Source organism: Pteronotus mesoamericanus, unplaced genomic scaffold (genome assembly GCF_021234165.1).
Source record: "Pteronotus mesoamericanus isolate MK-2021 breed Mesoamerican mustached bat unplaced genomic scaffold, CSHL_Meso_final contig_1189, whole genome shotgun sequence".
In the NCBI taxonomy this organism is placed as follows: domain Eukaryota; kingdom Metazoa; phylum Chordata; class Mammalia; order Chiroptera; family Mormoopidae; genus Pteronotus; species Pteronotus mesoamericanus.
This window is the reverse complement of record NW_026555038.1, coordinates 2,147,817-2,164,123: the sequence shown is the minus strand read 5'-3', so window position 1 is coordinate 2,164,123 and position 16,307 is coordinate 2,147,817. Positions and strand designations below refer to the sequence as shown.

Here is a 16,307-nt window from a genome sequence, read left to right as displayed (position 1 = left end):
AAACTACCTTCTCAGATGCACAGCCGGCCCTGTCGCGACAGGAGTGAGTCTACCCTGTGAGGCATCCTAGGGGGCTAGGCTGGCTCCTAACATCCACTTGTCTAATTCTGTTCTGGCTGAGTCAATGCAAACCACAAATGCCAAATTTGATCATACTTGCTATGTTTTCTCATTTTGTCTCAAATAGCACAATATCTAATAATCTGGTTTTACGTAAAATTATGCCTTTTTTAGACAGCTAAGAAACAGTCTTCCTTAAAACGTAGTTTATTCACCCCGAAGGATTTGCTCACAAACTGACTCACTCACAATAACATGAATACACTGAAAATATGCTTGTGAAAACTGAGATTGCTTGATAGCATGAAAACAGAAATGCTATGTGAGAAGTAACATGCAAATGATAAATAAGTCAACAACTATGTAAAATGAAAGTAAGTGCCCCAGAAATCAAAGAAAAGCAAAATTTTGAACTGATTCTCTAAATGGGAAATAGTTTGAGTCCTGAAAACCTACCTTTCACCATTAGGTCCCACTCTATTGATTAATTTTTCCATGGCTTCCTCTGTCTCCTTCAGTTTTTCTTGCAGTTGAACAAGCTCAAAATTGGCTGAAAAACAAGCATCAATCTAAGAACCATTATACACAACTCCCTAAGCTCTTTTCTGAAACATGGCTGGCTGTGACACTCCACAGTAATCCAGGCTGGTCCTCAGAATCAGGGAAGAGACTAAGAGTTTCTCCAGCTAATCCAATCAGGACACAAAGGGCACCGTGGTCTAGGCACCAGTATTTAAAGGATGTGTGTTTAGTGAGTGATGAGCACATCACTCTCTTACACACAGAAATACAGCAGGACCAGCTAACAAAATACCTAGGAATGAAAAACATACCCCTACAGTCACCCAAGAAGAAATGAAGAGGATAAGCACATTTCTTTTCCCATTTTCTTTTTTTTAAATTAATATACGGTATTAGTTTCAAGTGTACAGCACAGTTATTCAACATTAATATACCTAACAAAGTGATCACCAGGCTATGTTTAGTAACATTCTGTCATAAAGGTTTTTATATTATTGACTATATTCCTTATGCCATACATTACATTCCCATGACTTTCTAATACTAGTCATTTTATGACTAGTATTTTGCATCTCTTATTCACCTTCACCCTTTTTTGTCCTTTCCCTAACCTCCTTCCCTTCTGGAAGTCATCAGTTTGTTCTCTATGTCTATGAAACTGTTTCTGTTTCGTACTGTTTGTTTATTTGCTTCGTTTTTTTAGATTCCACATATAAGTGAAAAGATACAGTATTTGTCTTGCTCTGCTGGACTTATTTCACTTACTGTAATACCCTCTAGGTCCATCCATGTTATCTCAAATGGCAAGATTTCATTTTTTTTATGGCTGAGTAACATTCCACTGTATATATGCGCCACGTCTTCTTTATCCATGCATCCATCCATGGACGCTTGGGTTGCTTTCATACTTGGCTATTCTTATCTAAATGATGCTTGAGGGTAAAGTACCAAACTTATGAGGTACTAGAAAACTAAATGAAATGAGCAATATTTCACTGTACGTATGGTTAAAAACATATCTGGAAGGTAACAGTTTAAATGTTATGCTTCCTCCGTATAGGAAGTCTTGACCTAGGGGTGAGGCCTCCCTGGCCCAGCTTTTCTGCCCCAGTCATGTGGAGTGAAGTGCTGTAACCCTGCCTCCCAAAAGTATGAATAGTTTTCTCAACAAGGGTCAGTAGAGAGCACATCTATTGAAACTAATATTAAGACCCTAAAAGTAGAACAGAAAAAATAATCAGTACAAGAAGTGAACTTCAAAGGCAGTAGGGAAATAAAATTTTCATTATGTAGATAATCTAGTTTTTCTGTTTCATACCTCAATATCATTCTCTACACAGATATATTGAAAGGGTTATTGTCAACGTGGTATTTCAAAGGCTTTTTAAACACTTCTGGAACAAACTCATATTCGTGCAGTTTACATCTGTAAAGTGTCTGGAGGACTGTGCCACATAAATGCCTCAGTTACTTTTATTTGCTGCTTGATTCAGAATCAAGGATAAGAAGCTGATATAGCTGCTACTACATTATAAAACAGATGCTCTTAGGAATTCATTTTATTTACTTCTTTTCTGTTTTAAATGCATTATGTAACAGGATACAGGATTTGCTACTCTTTAAAGAGTCCTTTAAAAATCATTTTACTGACATATTTACCATCACTGTTTGACATTATCTCAGTTAAGAACACAGACGCTTTCTTAAAGAATTCCCTGAATATTTAAGATTTCCGAAAAGGATGCAGAGTGTGACTGAAATATCTATTTCCACAGAGAATCTGAAGTAAGTACAAAGAGCAGTTATGGCCAGGGGCAGGTGCTTTGGTCCAGCCTCATTTCACTAGGCTGATGTCTATTTTAAAAACATCTGATGAGGCTTCATTATCCACAGGATAAAGCAATTTGGCCTCAAAGGCCAACATGGCTTAACCCACCGACTCTTCAGGCCTTCTCTCCCACAGCTGCTCTGCGTCGGGCTGTGTCTCACTGAAGCCGTCCCATCTATCTGCCACCCAGCTAGACATGATCTCCCAAACAGCTTTTGTCAAATCCTTTCTTTCTAGGTAGTAAACTTTTCACAAGTTATTTTTCCTGACATCCATCCTAGACTATAAATTCTTAGACGGAAGCGCTATGCCACATACATTTCATTTCCCCAGAGAGCAGAGAATATTCTAGTTGGTGAGTAAATATCTGATGATCATGTTTCAAGCGCCAGAAGTGTGAAACTCTGTCTCTAGATCTAACGACTGACTAAGGCAATGACTTGATCTCTCTGCCTCACTTTTCTTCTCTGTGGAAATGAAGATATTTGCTATCAATATTCTGAAGTCTGGAAATGAGAAGTAACCCACGCCAAATGTGAAATATTCATTTGCTAACATATAAAAAAGTGAACTGGCGGTTTGGTACTTTTTGTAACTATCTTTCCCTTAAAAGCCAACAACAATATGGAGACTTTTGAGAACTCTCAGAGCTAAGGTAAAAATGGCATCGAATTAATTTGGTGCAACTTTTGAGAAATGCTTTTAAGGCTTATCCAGACTGTTCCTCTGGCTGTATTACAGTGGTCTGACGCAGTAAAACTTGTGACTACACTGAAAGGGGCACTTACTAATTTTCCTGTAGGCGTTTCCAGGGGTGGCGGTAGAGCATTTCCGGTCCTCTGCAGTAGTTTTCCCCTTTGAGAGCTGAGGATTGAAGGAGGTACAGCACATCAACAGCAGCTCAGAACCTCAAAGTCACGGAACCCCTCATATTAAGTGAGGAAAAAAAAAGAAAAAAAAAAGAAAAGGTTGGGAGACAAAAATTAAGTCTGAAATTCAACTGAACAGAAAGAACTCAAAACAAACAAACAAACAAAGCCTATAGAAGGTTTCTAAGTAAAAAATTATCAAGGCACAAGGACAAAAATCTCTCTACTGGTCATCTGCCTTGCCCATGCTCATCTAAGACCATGCTCATCTAGGACTCAGCTCAGGTTGCCTGTGGAATTTCTGGGTTGGGAGGGGGTCGCCTCTTACTCCAGTTAGAAGGGCAAAGTGAAACTCCTGCCGCGGCTTCACAGTGCCTCACTAGGCCCAGGGCCTGCCAAAGTCGGCCTGGAGGTGGGACTTAATTAGCAGTCTACGTGTAAAGGAACCAAACCATGTCTCCCTGGAGCTAGGAAATATCAGGCTTCGTTTCAGGATGTGGAACTTCTGTTTTAGAAGAATTACTGGAGATGATGTTAAAAAACAGCACCTCATACTCCTGGGGGAAAAGAAGGATGAGGTGATATTGGTGCAGACATTATCTGGCCACCTGGAAATTACTGAGCCAATCCTAATAATAAAGGTCTTAGAGCAGTTTTATGCCTTTTCAGCTTGGAAAGATGCCCTGTAAAAAAACAAAAACAAAAATTTGAGGGCTTTGACCTTTATTGATACCTGGATTAGAAAACTAGAAGATCTTGGTTCAAGTCCTGGCTCTGCAGTTTCAGTTGTGAATTCTGGGACAAATCATTTAGGATCTGAGTGAAGATTTTCTCATGGGTTAATGGGGAAAAGAAGAGGAAGGGTCAAAACAAGGAACATGTACAAAAGACCCATGGAAAAAGCCAAAGTGGGGAAGGATTGAGGGTGGGAGGTAGGGGTGGGTGGGGCAGGGAAAGTGGTGGCAGGAAAATGGAGACAAATGTATATGAACAATAAAAATAAATAAATAAAATTGAAAAAATGAAAATGAAAAAATAAACCAAATTGAATTACACTTATCATATGAAATTATGTAACTATATTAAAATAATTGCATTAAAAAGAACCATTTTTCAAATGGAAAAAAAAAGATTTCTCATGGGTAAACTGAGATAACAGCTATCCTAAGTACCTTATGAGGGAGGCAAGGTTTAAAGAGATGATAGATTTGTAAAGGGTTTTAATGCCAACTATGATTTTTATTATGACAATGTTAAGACTATGAGTGATGTAGTATGATCAAGATGATTCCACTTACCTTAAATAGAATGTACAGTATGTATAAAAAAATCCCAAAACCATAGATTGGAATAATTTGCCCCATCAGGCCTCTTCCACTACCTCCTCCTCCTCCAGTGCCTCCGCCTGATCCTCTGGCCTTTGCAAAAGCCTCTGCAAGATGAGACCTCTGGACGCGAGCCGCAGGGTTCTGGCCATCTAAGGGCGCTTGGTGATGATGCATCATGGGTGGAAATCGACCCAACTTCCCTGAGAAAATAAATTAATCAGCCTTTATTTCTTTACTATTTTAAATATGGCTATTATGAAACCACCTAATGCACTGAGTACAAATAACAGAAGCCAACTCAAGTCAGTTTAAGGAAAAAGAGGAACTTGATTGTAAGGATACAGAGGTATCACACAGGTAATGTGATATGGCTATCTCTAAATAATATTACTAATAATTTAGTAATGTTCACTAAACCCATTTTTTCTCTTCCTTTTAGGTCCACAGTTAGAGAGTTTTCAGCTCCCCATACAGTTAAACGTGGTCATACAACTGAGTTACAGCTATAGGAATGTGAAGGGTATCTGCTAATTCAAGGCCTGGCCTATAAAACTTGCCGTGTGTAAAACTCCACGTTCATTTCCCTTCTGCAAGCTGGATGCTGCACATAAGGAGCCCCTAGACATCACGTGATGATGAAAATGGCAGAGCCTCCATCAACCGGGGTTCCTGATAACCGTGTAGCACAGAGCCTTCCACTACTACCACCCCCAACAGCTCAGAACCATCTGGACCTGCTCATGTGAGGAGAAATAAACTTCCACTGTGTCAGGGCCACTGTACACTCTGAAGGCTGTTACAGCAGGTAGCCACCCCTCACCGGCACAGATAAGGAAGTGCAATCTGGTTTAGGAAGAGAACAGAACTAGAAACTGGAAAGCCATCAGGATCCAGGACAGCTACTCCCGCATTCTATCTCATCTTCCTCCCTCTTGATGGGCTCACGAGCCTTTTTTTCTGTTTCTCTGTGCCTATCTTCTTCATTCTCCTTTGTCTGCAGACCATTTCTTTCACTTCTCTGGGAACACAGAAGAAGATGGTCATCCCCAAACCCCTTATTAGCATGTCCTTCAAGAGGCCAGCAGAGACTGGTCATAATTTCAAATTCCTGGGGGGAGATTTTTGAAGGCTCTGCTTGTGTAGGTATGAATCCCTTTGCATTCAGCTGTCGCTGAGCAGACACGATTCATGTAGTACAGACGGGGTCAGAGGAGTCCATCCCTGTGAGCGAGAGTAGTGCTTAGAGAAAAGAGGGTGTACCAGTTTCCTTGCATTTCTTTTCCTCCTCCAGAAGCAGCCAAACAGTAACACCGCCGCCAAACCTACTGAGAACCAGAGGCAAGAAAGAAAAGAAAGGCATCTCTTCGAAAGGCCATGTAAACAGGCTTGTGTGAGAAAACCATAGAGAGAGAAAATTATAAAGCAGAGAACACTAGCGAGCAGAAAGACTTCATAAATCAAACTCCAAAACTACAAACTATAACAGTGAAAAACTGCTGGATTTGACTTTAACAAAATTATAGATTTCTGTATAATAAAGAATACCATGAACAGAGTTAAGATTGATGACAAGGAAAAGCTTTTGCAGCATCTAAAATTGACAAGGGATTACAATACCTAGAATGGACAAGAAATTCCTACAATTAAATATGAACATCACAGGAATCCCAATAGAAAAATGGTTAAAAGATATGAGTACGGAACTCATATCTCCAAGTTTAAATGATTGAAAAATAGTATAAAAAGTATATAAAGGCCCTGGCCAGGTGGCTCAGTTGGTTGGAGCATCATCCCGTACATCAAAAGGTTGTGAGTTTGATGCCTGGTCAGGGCAGGGATCAAACCCTGGCTGGGGTGTGTATGAGAGGCAACTGATTGATGTTTCTTTCTCACAGCAATGTCTCTCTCTCTCTTTCTCTCTATCTCCCCCCCTCCCTCCGTCAGTCCCTCCCTTCCTCTTTCTCTAAAAATCAACAAATATATCTTTGGGTGAGGATTCATTATATCAAATTCAAAGTAAAACCAGTGAATAAAATATAAATTATAATATAAATATAGTAAAAAATATATGAGACCTATCAGAAGGGAAAAATTAGAATGGTAGATACTAGTAAGACTTGGCAAAGAAGGGAAAAAATTAGAATGGTGGATAATAGCAAAGACTGGCAAAGAGGCGGGGAGGCGAGAACTCTCACGCACTGTGAGATGAGTGTAAACCGGTACAGCCATTCTGCTAAGTGATCTGGCTGTACTGGCTGACGTTAAATGTGTCTATGACCTATAAGCCAGTGATTCCACTCTGCTGCATAAACTGCAGAGAAATTCTCAAATCAGGCTATTTACATCCCCACTGAAATCATAGACTTTACAGATGTGTGTGAGAATGTTTGCTGTGACAATGTTGTGGCACAGGGCTTTAAGAAACTTTGCTTTTCATAACTGAAAGAATGAAAAAAAAACTAATATGGAATGGATACAAATATGGAACTCTATGTAGCTTTTAGAAATCACACTTTAGTTATACCTATAGCAACATAAGAGCATCTTAAAAAGCAGAGCACTGACTAAAAAAATAAGCAAATACCACAATTATACTACATATCTTTTCAAGCAAGTATATAGAGGTGTAAGGACATAAAACAAATACATTACAGTGGGTGCATATGAATGGGGAGGTAATGGGCATGAGAATTGAAGATAAAGGGTTAAAAAGGAAAAGAACAAAACAAGAAAGGACATTTGCACTGATGATGCTGATAAGGTGCTATGAACTAAGGACTATCTTTAAGTCAACTCTCTGTTCCAGAGACGAGAAAGAAGAAGGTTGGTGGTCAGACAGCTAGCCACTGGATCAGCTGCCATCTGCCTCGAATCCTTCCTCAGCCAAGCTCCACTTCTCCTTTTCCAGAATTGACTTTGGATGATATGGGAATTATGGGTAAAAAAAAATGCTTCTTTTTCAGAGAAGGTCAGCCACATGAAAGAAACACAGCTTCAGAGAGCGGAAGAAAACCAGGTAACCGGTCCTTATTCTGGGTGCTGGTGACTATTATGTTGATGCGAAATTGCTAAGGATCTTACTATATTAACTGGTGAGTGGCTTTAAGGCTGTAATGTACCTTCAAAAAAATGTCTAGCCAACCTCCAAGAAGCTAAGAAACATTTCTCTTGAATTAGATTTATTGAATGGCTAGCATTCAATAAATTATATTTAATATTTGTAGTAATATGCTGAACTTTATTTCACTGTATTGAGAACACTTCAAAATCTGGTATAAAACAAAAAAAAAGTAAAACCAGGTAATGGCACAAAAAGCATTATTTTGCATTTCTAAAATTAAAAATTGTTGATGATGCTAAACAGTACACATCTCCCCCGAAACTCTCATAGATCTGTCAGCCAGGAAGGTTTACTGGACAGCTATTACGCTCAGGACTCTGTGCGATAGGCAGGAAAGGGGGAGAGCCATAAATGAAATAGAAACAATAGTTCCCACATGGAACAGTTATGCTTCAAAAGGAGCATAACCAAAACAGACAACAGAAAGGGGGAGGGTATCATGGACTTTATTACTAGACAAACTAAATATCTATTGAAAGAATGCAAAAAGAGATAAAAAGAGATAAGGCAAATGGGATGAACCATTGAAGGGAATGAGACTCAGAAAAGCAGAGAGCAAAGGCACACCAGGAGGAAAGAAGAATGTGTGCAACGAGGAGGGGATGAGAACGACAAAATAAGAACAAAGGACAAGTAAGGCTGACTACCAAATTATCAGGTTTGCCCAAAGAGTCTGTTACTCTTCTTCCATAAGGTGAAAGACACACCTTTCATTTTCACCAATAACTTTATTAATTTGGATATTTTGAGTATGTCAGCTTTCTCGCACTATTGGCTTCTAGTGGGCAGAGGCCAGGGGTGCTGCTAAGCATCTTCCAGTGCGTAAGACAGCCCCACAGCAAAGACTTACGTGGACAAAATGTCAATAGTAACAAGAAACTTAGCAAGCCACTTTTGACACATTCAGTCAGTCACAGCACCTTCTCTATACACTGCACAAATCTTGTCTTGCGTTCCAGTTGCATTTTTACCTTTCTTGAAATAATAAAGCACAATATGCTGAAAATGTTGCATATCTTCTTCCATCTTCAATATTAAAATGGCTGCACAAAAATTCACCAATTTTGGTGTTTTTAAAAATGCATGCTGACATGACAGCTGTCACAATACAATCAAACAAAATTCTTTTGACTGAAGTTAAAGACAGCTAAGCACTACTAGAGCCGCTGTATGGGCGAACCCAATAGCTTGGCTCCATTTAGAGAAGTAACAGATAAGGAGAATGCAGTAGAGGTGGTGTTTAAATGCTAACTTGTATGTAAGTTTGATACTGTGGGCTTAGGATCTGGGAAGTGATTTAACGGTGTTTAAGGGGGACTGACCTAGCAGTTGAGTATAGGGCCTAACACAGAGAAATTAGGGTCTGGGAAATCAGCAAGGGGCAGTAATTCAGCTCTGAGATGCAAGGGCTTCGGTGCTGGCTACAGCTACAAAGAGACAAGGATAGGTCCAAGGACTCTTACCATGTGCCTAATGACACACAGCATTTAATAGTAAACAGAATACAGAGCTAACTGGGGAGAAGGTAAGAATACTCCAAAGTTAGGAGTTTAAGATACTTAAAGAAGACAATGAAGAAATTGGGAAGGTGTATGATGACGGAAAGACAGAGTACACGTTTTTCACCCATTAAATTCCAGGGTTGGTGGCACATTCAGAAGAAATTGCTATTAAGACTATAGTTGGGCTTGAGAAGAAACCCTAAGCTACCTAAATGACAAAACTAATTAAAATTAGGTAAGTGAATCATTCCTATAACAAATAGGTTGGAGGGATATGTATATGTGTAGGTAAATACAGAAGAAAAGAAAATTGAGTGGGTCAAAGAGGACCAGAAACAAACTAGTATCATAAAAGAGGAGGACAGAGTTGAAAGCAACTGAGAGGTCTAGCAGAAACTGGTAAAAGGCTAATGGCAATCCCTGCTTCAGACCTAACATAGTCTTGAGAAAAGGGCAGCCATCACATGAAACCCTCCCTGTCCACCTGTCTAGATAGTAAGAGAAACCAATGTACTACAAAGCATCATACAGTCTTCAGAGTCAGAAGGAGCCTTAAAAGTGGACTATAATTGAAAAATAAATTTTAAAAAAGGTCGTCCACTGTTTTTCAACAATGGTACGGAGATAAAAGGATGAGGTTGAACCCCTAATTCATTCACAACATATTAAATTTTAAAATTAACTCAAAATGGATTAAAAACCTCAATTAAGAGCTAAAACACATCCATTAAGAGCTAAAACACAAAGCTCTTAGAGGAAAACAGACATAAACATCATGACCTTGGATTAGGCAATAATAGTATCTTCAATATGATACCAAAAGCATGAGCAACCAAAGAAAAAATAGGTAAACTGGACTTCGTCAAACTTTAAAACTTGTGTGCATCAAGAAACTTAAGACAACCCAATGAATGGGAGAAAATATTTGCAAATCATGTATCTGATAAGGGTCTAATATCCAAAATATGTAAAGCACTCCTACCACTCAATAACAATAAAAACAATCCATTAAAAAATGATCAAAGGCTCTTAATAGACATTTCTCCAAAGCATATAAAAGGCCAATAAGCACATAAAAAGATGTTCAACACCAGTAGCCATCAAGAAAATGCGTATTAAACCCACATGAGATATCATTTTATACCCACTAGGATGCTATAATAAAAAAAGACAGATAATAAAAAATGTTGGAATATATATCCTTGGGCAAGGGAACAAAAGGAAAAATAGACAAGTAGGATGACATCAAAGTTAAAAGCTTTTGCACAGCAAAATGAAAAGACAACCTACTGAATGGGAGAAGATATTCACCAATGATACATCCAATAAAGGGTTAATACCCAGCATTTATCAAGAACTCATATAACTCAACACCAAAAAACCTCTAACAACCCAATTAAAAAAAAAAGGGGGGCAGAGGACCTGAATAGATACTTTTTCAAGGAGGACACACAGATGACCAAGAGACATATTTAAAGATGTTCAACATCACTAGTCATCAGACAAATGCAAATTAAAACCACAATGAGATATCACCTATACCTGTCAGAGCAGCTATCATCAATAAATCAACAAAAGACAAGTGTTGGTGAGGATGTGGAGAAAAGGAAACCCTTCTGCCCTGTGGGTGGAAATGCAGACTTGTGCAGTCACTACAGAAAACAGTGTGGGAGGTTCCTCAAAAAATTTACAATGGAACTTCTTTATGACCCAGCGCTTACACTTCTACATATACTCATCTATCCAAAGAAACCCAAAACACTATTTCAAAAAGATATATGAACCCCTATATTCATTGTGGCGTTATTTATAATAGCAAAGATATGGAAGCAACCCAAGTGCCCATCAATAGATGACTGGATAAAGAAGTTGTGCTACCTATATACAATGAAATGTCATTTGGCCATAAAAAAAGAATGAAATCGGCCCTGGCTGGTGTGGCTCAGTGGATTGAGTGCCAACCTGTGAACCAAAGGGTTGCAGGTTCAATTCCCAGTCGGGGCACATATACCTGGGTTGTGGGCCAGGTCCCCATTTGGCAAGAGGCAGCCACACAATGATGTTTCTCTCCTTCTTTTTCTCCCTCCCCTCCCCTCTCTCTAAAAATAAATAAAATTTTAAAATCTTTTAAAAAAATGAATAAAATCTTACAATTTGCAACAACATGGATGGACCCAGGGGGTACTGTGCTAAATGAAATACAAAGGACAAAATAAATGAACAAAGTAGAAACAGACTTACAGATGCAGAATACAAACTGATGGTTGCCAGAGGGAAGGAGGCTTGGAGGGATGGGAGAAGAAGGTGAAGGGGTTAAGAAGTGCAAACTGGTAGTTACAAAATAGTCATGGGGACGTAAAGGTCAGTGTAGGGAATGTGGTCAGTAATATCATGATAACTATATATGGGACCAGGTGGGTACTTGAAACATTGCAGGGGACCACTCTGTAAAGTACATGATTTTCTAGCCACTATGCTGTACATCTGAAACTAATATAGAATACTATTGAATGTAGAAAAAGAAAAAGTGTTGGCAAGGTTGTGGAGACAATGAAACTCTCATACTCTGCTGATGGGAATGTAAACTAGTGCAACCACTCTGAAAAACAATCTGGCAATTCCTCAAAAGAGTAAACAAAGTTTCCGTATAATCTAACAATTATACTTTTAGGTACATACCCAAAAAGAGTATGCTCACATAAAAACCTGTATACAAATGTTCATAACAGCATTATTTACAATAGCCAGATAGCCATCAACTGACAACTGGATAAGCAAAATGTGTTACAACCATACAGTGGAGTATTATTTGGCCATAAAAAGGAATGAAGTATGATAATGCTACAATATGGATGAACTTTGAAAACACTATGCTGTGTGAAAAAAAAGACAGCCATGCAAGACCACATATTATATGATTTCCATTAATATGAAATGTCCAGAATAGGCAAACCTATAGAGACGGAAAGTAGATTAGTGGTTTCTTAGGGCTTGGGCAGGGGCGATGATAAAATGTTCTGAAATTGATTGTGGGGATGATTGCACGGCTCTGTGATTATATTAAAAACCACCAACTGTACACTTTAATAGGTAAATTGCATGGTATGTGAATTATAGCCTCAAGAAAGCTATTTTGTAAAGTCATCCAGCCTAACCACCTGTGTTCAATATCCATCCCTTCCTTAAGTGGTGGTCCTGACTTTGCTGAATCCCATCCAAGAGAAAACCAAGCACTTCCCCGGGAAGCTCAGGCCACCTCTGTATAGCTCTGACTGTCAAACCTGTATTTGGGTTAACGAGTAATGGGAGTAAGGAAGGAAATACAATATAGGGTTTCGAAAAGCAATACTGACTGAATCAAGATGTGTCAAGAAGTAGAGAAACATGACTGATAAAGAGGATGTAAAATGGAATTAAAGAAAAGCTGGTACATTAGAAAATACTATTTTCAAAGGCAAGAGAGGAATTGGAGTGCAATGGACCCGATAGCCTAGATAGTAAAAATATGTTGTATATCCTAGGGCCTCGGAGAAACCCAAGCATTTTATATTTGGTGTAATGGTTCACATATTTACTACTGATACTTAATGTGCCAGGAACTGTGCCAGACACTGAGATTAAATGATAAATAAAACAGAGTTCCTGCCTTTAAAGAGTTTACAGACAAAAAGTATAATTATAACATGGTGCTAACTGTGCCCTTAACCATCAGGTCCAATGGCTTTTTCCTCAGCTCTCACTCTCAGGACCCCTTTGCAACACAAGAAAGAGAGTATCACCACATACTAGTCATTCAGCAAGTACTGCATTAATCTGAATAAATCCATGTCTACCTTTCTGCCTTCATCTCTATGGCACATCACTCTGCTGAGCTTGTCTCCCACTAATGGGTCCTTTCACCTATTCTGTCCCAGACTCTTGAACTGGTTCTTTTTTAGTCCTCTTTCCCCAAGGTTTTCTCTCAACTTCTGTTTTTCGGGTTTTTAAAAATTTTTTATTACATTTTTTCCATTACTATTTCGCCCCCTCCTCCCCCTTCCTCCCCGGAATCACCGCACTGCTGCCCATGTCCCTGAGTCCTCCTCCCTTTCCCCTCCGTCCCTCTACCCGGTAACCGCCCACCACCCAGCTCTCGTCCTGCTCTCTTTCTCTCTGTCTCTATTTTGCTTGTTAGTTCACAGTTCGTTCATCAGATTCCACATGTGAATTAAATCATATGGCATTTGTCTTTCTCTGACTGGCTTTTTCCATTTAGTATAATGTTCTCCAGGTCCATCCATACTGTCACAAAGGGTAAAATTTTCTTCCTTTTTTATAGTTGAGTGGTATTCCAGTGCGTAAATGTTCCATCGTTGTTTTACCCACTCATCTACTGATGAACACTTGGGCCTCTTCCATATCTTGGCAATTGTATAATAAATGATGCTGCAATGAATACAGGGTTACTTATGTTCTTTCAAATTAGTGTTTTGGGTTTCTTCAGATATATTCCCAGAAGTGGGGTTGCTGAGTCAAAAGGGAGATCCATTTTTAATTTTTTGAGGTATCTCCATACTGCTTTCCACAGTGGCTGCATTCCCACCAACAGTCCAAAAGGGTTCCCCTTTCTTCACATCCTCGCCAACAGCCAACACGAGTTGTTTGTTGATTTATTGACGATAGCTATTCTGACAGGTGTGAGGTGACAGCTCATTGTGCTTTTAATTTGCATTTCTCTGATGATTAGTGACACTGAGCATCTTTTCATACGCCTCTTGGCCATGTCTGTGTCCTCTTTGGAGAAATGTCTCTTCAAGAGCTTTGCCCATTTTTTAATTGGGTTGTTGGTTTTTATGGTGTTGAGTTTTTTAAATTCTTTATAAATTTTGGATATTAACCCCTTATCAGATGTATCAGCAAATATGTTCTCCCACTCTGTGGATTGTCTTTTTATTTTGTTGATGATTTCCTTTGCAGTGCAAAAGCATTTTAGTGTGATGAAGTCCCATTTGTTTATTTTTTTTTCTTTTGTTTCCCTTGCCTGGGGAGATATGTCAAATAAAATATTGCTATAAGCAATTTTTGAGATATTACTGCCTATGTTTTCTTCTAGGATTTTTATGATCTTGGGTCTAACATTAAAGTCTTTAATCCATTTTGAATTTATTCTTGCATATGGTATAAGAAGATGGTCTGGTTTCATTTTTCTGCACATATCTGTCCAATCTTCTCAACACCATTTATTGAATGAACTATCTTTAGCCCCCTCTGTTCTTTCTTTATCCTTTTTCCTTTGGCAAAAATCATTCATTTTCAAGGCACCCATTATAATTTCCAAAACGTATAGCTCCAGTTCTGACCCTTCCCTCAGCTCCCATTTCTTATCTCTAAGTCTCATTAATATATATAGATCCTTTTATATGCCTAGCACCTCAAATCTAAAAATGAAACTCATTTTCACCTTCCGAAACCTGTTCTCCTCCTGCATTTCTTTTCTTTGTAAAGTCATTCTCTCAGACCTTTACACTTGAAAACCGTAACTTTTGCCACCTGTGACTAAGGGTCTACCTGAAATGGCAGGCTTGGGTGAGAATGCTGAATTTGGAAGAGATTTTCTTTCTGTAAAGTTACCTGTTCTTAACAGGGAGCAACCTCACCTCTTGGATCTAGGCCCCACCATGTTTCTCAGAACTTAACAGCCCAGAATGTTTAAAAAGTCCATGACTATAAAGCATTTAGAAATGTCTAGTTGATTTTTAAAAAATTTTTAATGAAATACTCCCAAGGGTACAAAAAAGTATAAATAATATACGAGCACCTGTATACCTACTTACCATGAAGATGGAACTGGAACTCCCATGTACCCTCTCTGAGAGAGCCACAACTCTGAATTTGGTGATCATTAGGTGTGCTTTTAGGCTTTACTATGTAAGTATGCATCCATAAACAATACACAGTATTATCTTGAGTATTTTAAAACTTTATATTATGAATGGATAGTAGTGATGGTTGTATAACAGTGCGAATGCACCTAATGCCACTGAACTTTACACCCAATGGTTAAAATGATAAATTTCATGTTCTATATTTTACCACGATTTTTAAAACTTTGATATTATGGTATCATCCTGTACTCACACTTCTGCAACTTTTTTTTTTTTTTTTGCCTTTTTAAAAATCTGGGTGGGGATCAATATTTTGGCCTAGAAATGTGCCATGTTGATACATGTAGCTCTAGTTCATTTACTCAAAGCATCTCTTGATAGATCCCTGTCACTATTTACCCCCTCCCCAGCTGATGAACATTTAGGTTATTTCCTACTTTTCACTATTCAAGTGTTTTACTTTATAGCTACATTATAAACAGGATTTGTGGGGATGGGGGGTTAAAAATGTGCTTTAAAAAAACAACTAAAGAGATAAGAACATTAAAGATATTAGAACATTAAAATTACAGAATATCCAAAATAGAAAACAGCTGTTTTCACTATCTCTAAAAGTACTTAAGTATTCCCTAAAATGGGATCTGACTAAATCCTAATTGTTTATTGAAAGCTTTCCCCATATATAGGTTTATTTAATTATTAATACTTCACTTAGCATATCATTTAGGCTTGACTAAAAACTTAATGGATTTTACAGAGTGAAGCTCTACTTTCCATTGTTAATAACCACCCTTACTGCTAAAAACAAAAACAAAAACTCTAGCACTGTTAACAAAAGAGCTTTCTGAAAGCAACATTAAACCATCCACAGCATTTCATTCTCAGGGCATATAAATCAATAAAGAACTGAATATGTTATTTCGGATTACACAGTTCAAGAAAGATCTTGTGGGCTAGTTCCTTAAGATATGTAAGCTTCTTTCTAAATGCTGAGGCAGTTCTAGAGGCCATATTTAATTCAGCCTTATTTAAAGTGGAGTTTGGGACAACAGCTGTTTTTTCATCACTAGTCTCCAAGGGCCTCTTCTGGCTACATTCCTCTCCTAACTCTACTTTGCTTACCACTGCTTTGGTGTTTTGTTAATTTAACCAGATCTTTCTTCATCTTTTGCTAGCCTCCCCACTTTAGTTCATTTTACATATTACTAAAAGA

At 38.4% G+C, this 16,307-nt stretch overlaps 1 protein-coding gene across 4 annotated transcripts in view; it reads right to left on the bottom strand.

Moving 5' to 3' along the window:
* Positions 1 to 16,307, bottom strand: part of RIC3 (RIC3 acetylcholine receptor chaperone) — a 51,968-nt gene that overhangs the window by 22,289 nt on the left and 13,372 nt on the right. For all 4 annotated transcript variants that reach the window (XM_054583085.1, XM_054583093.1, XM_054583102.1 and 1 more), the window contains exons 2-4: positions 4,578 to 4,807; positions 3,199 to 3,274; positions 517 to 610 (exon numbers count right to left, since the gene is read on the bottom strand). In XM_054583085.1, the coding sequence (XP_054439060.1) occupies positions 517 to 610; positions 3,199 to 3,274; positions 4,578 to 4,807 (400 nt within the window). The remainder of the gene's footprint in view (positions 1 to 516; positions 611 to 3,198; positions 3,275 to 4,577; positions 4,808 to 16,307) is intronic.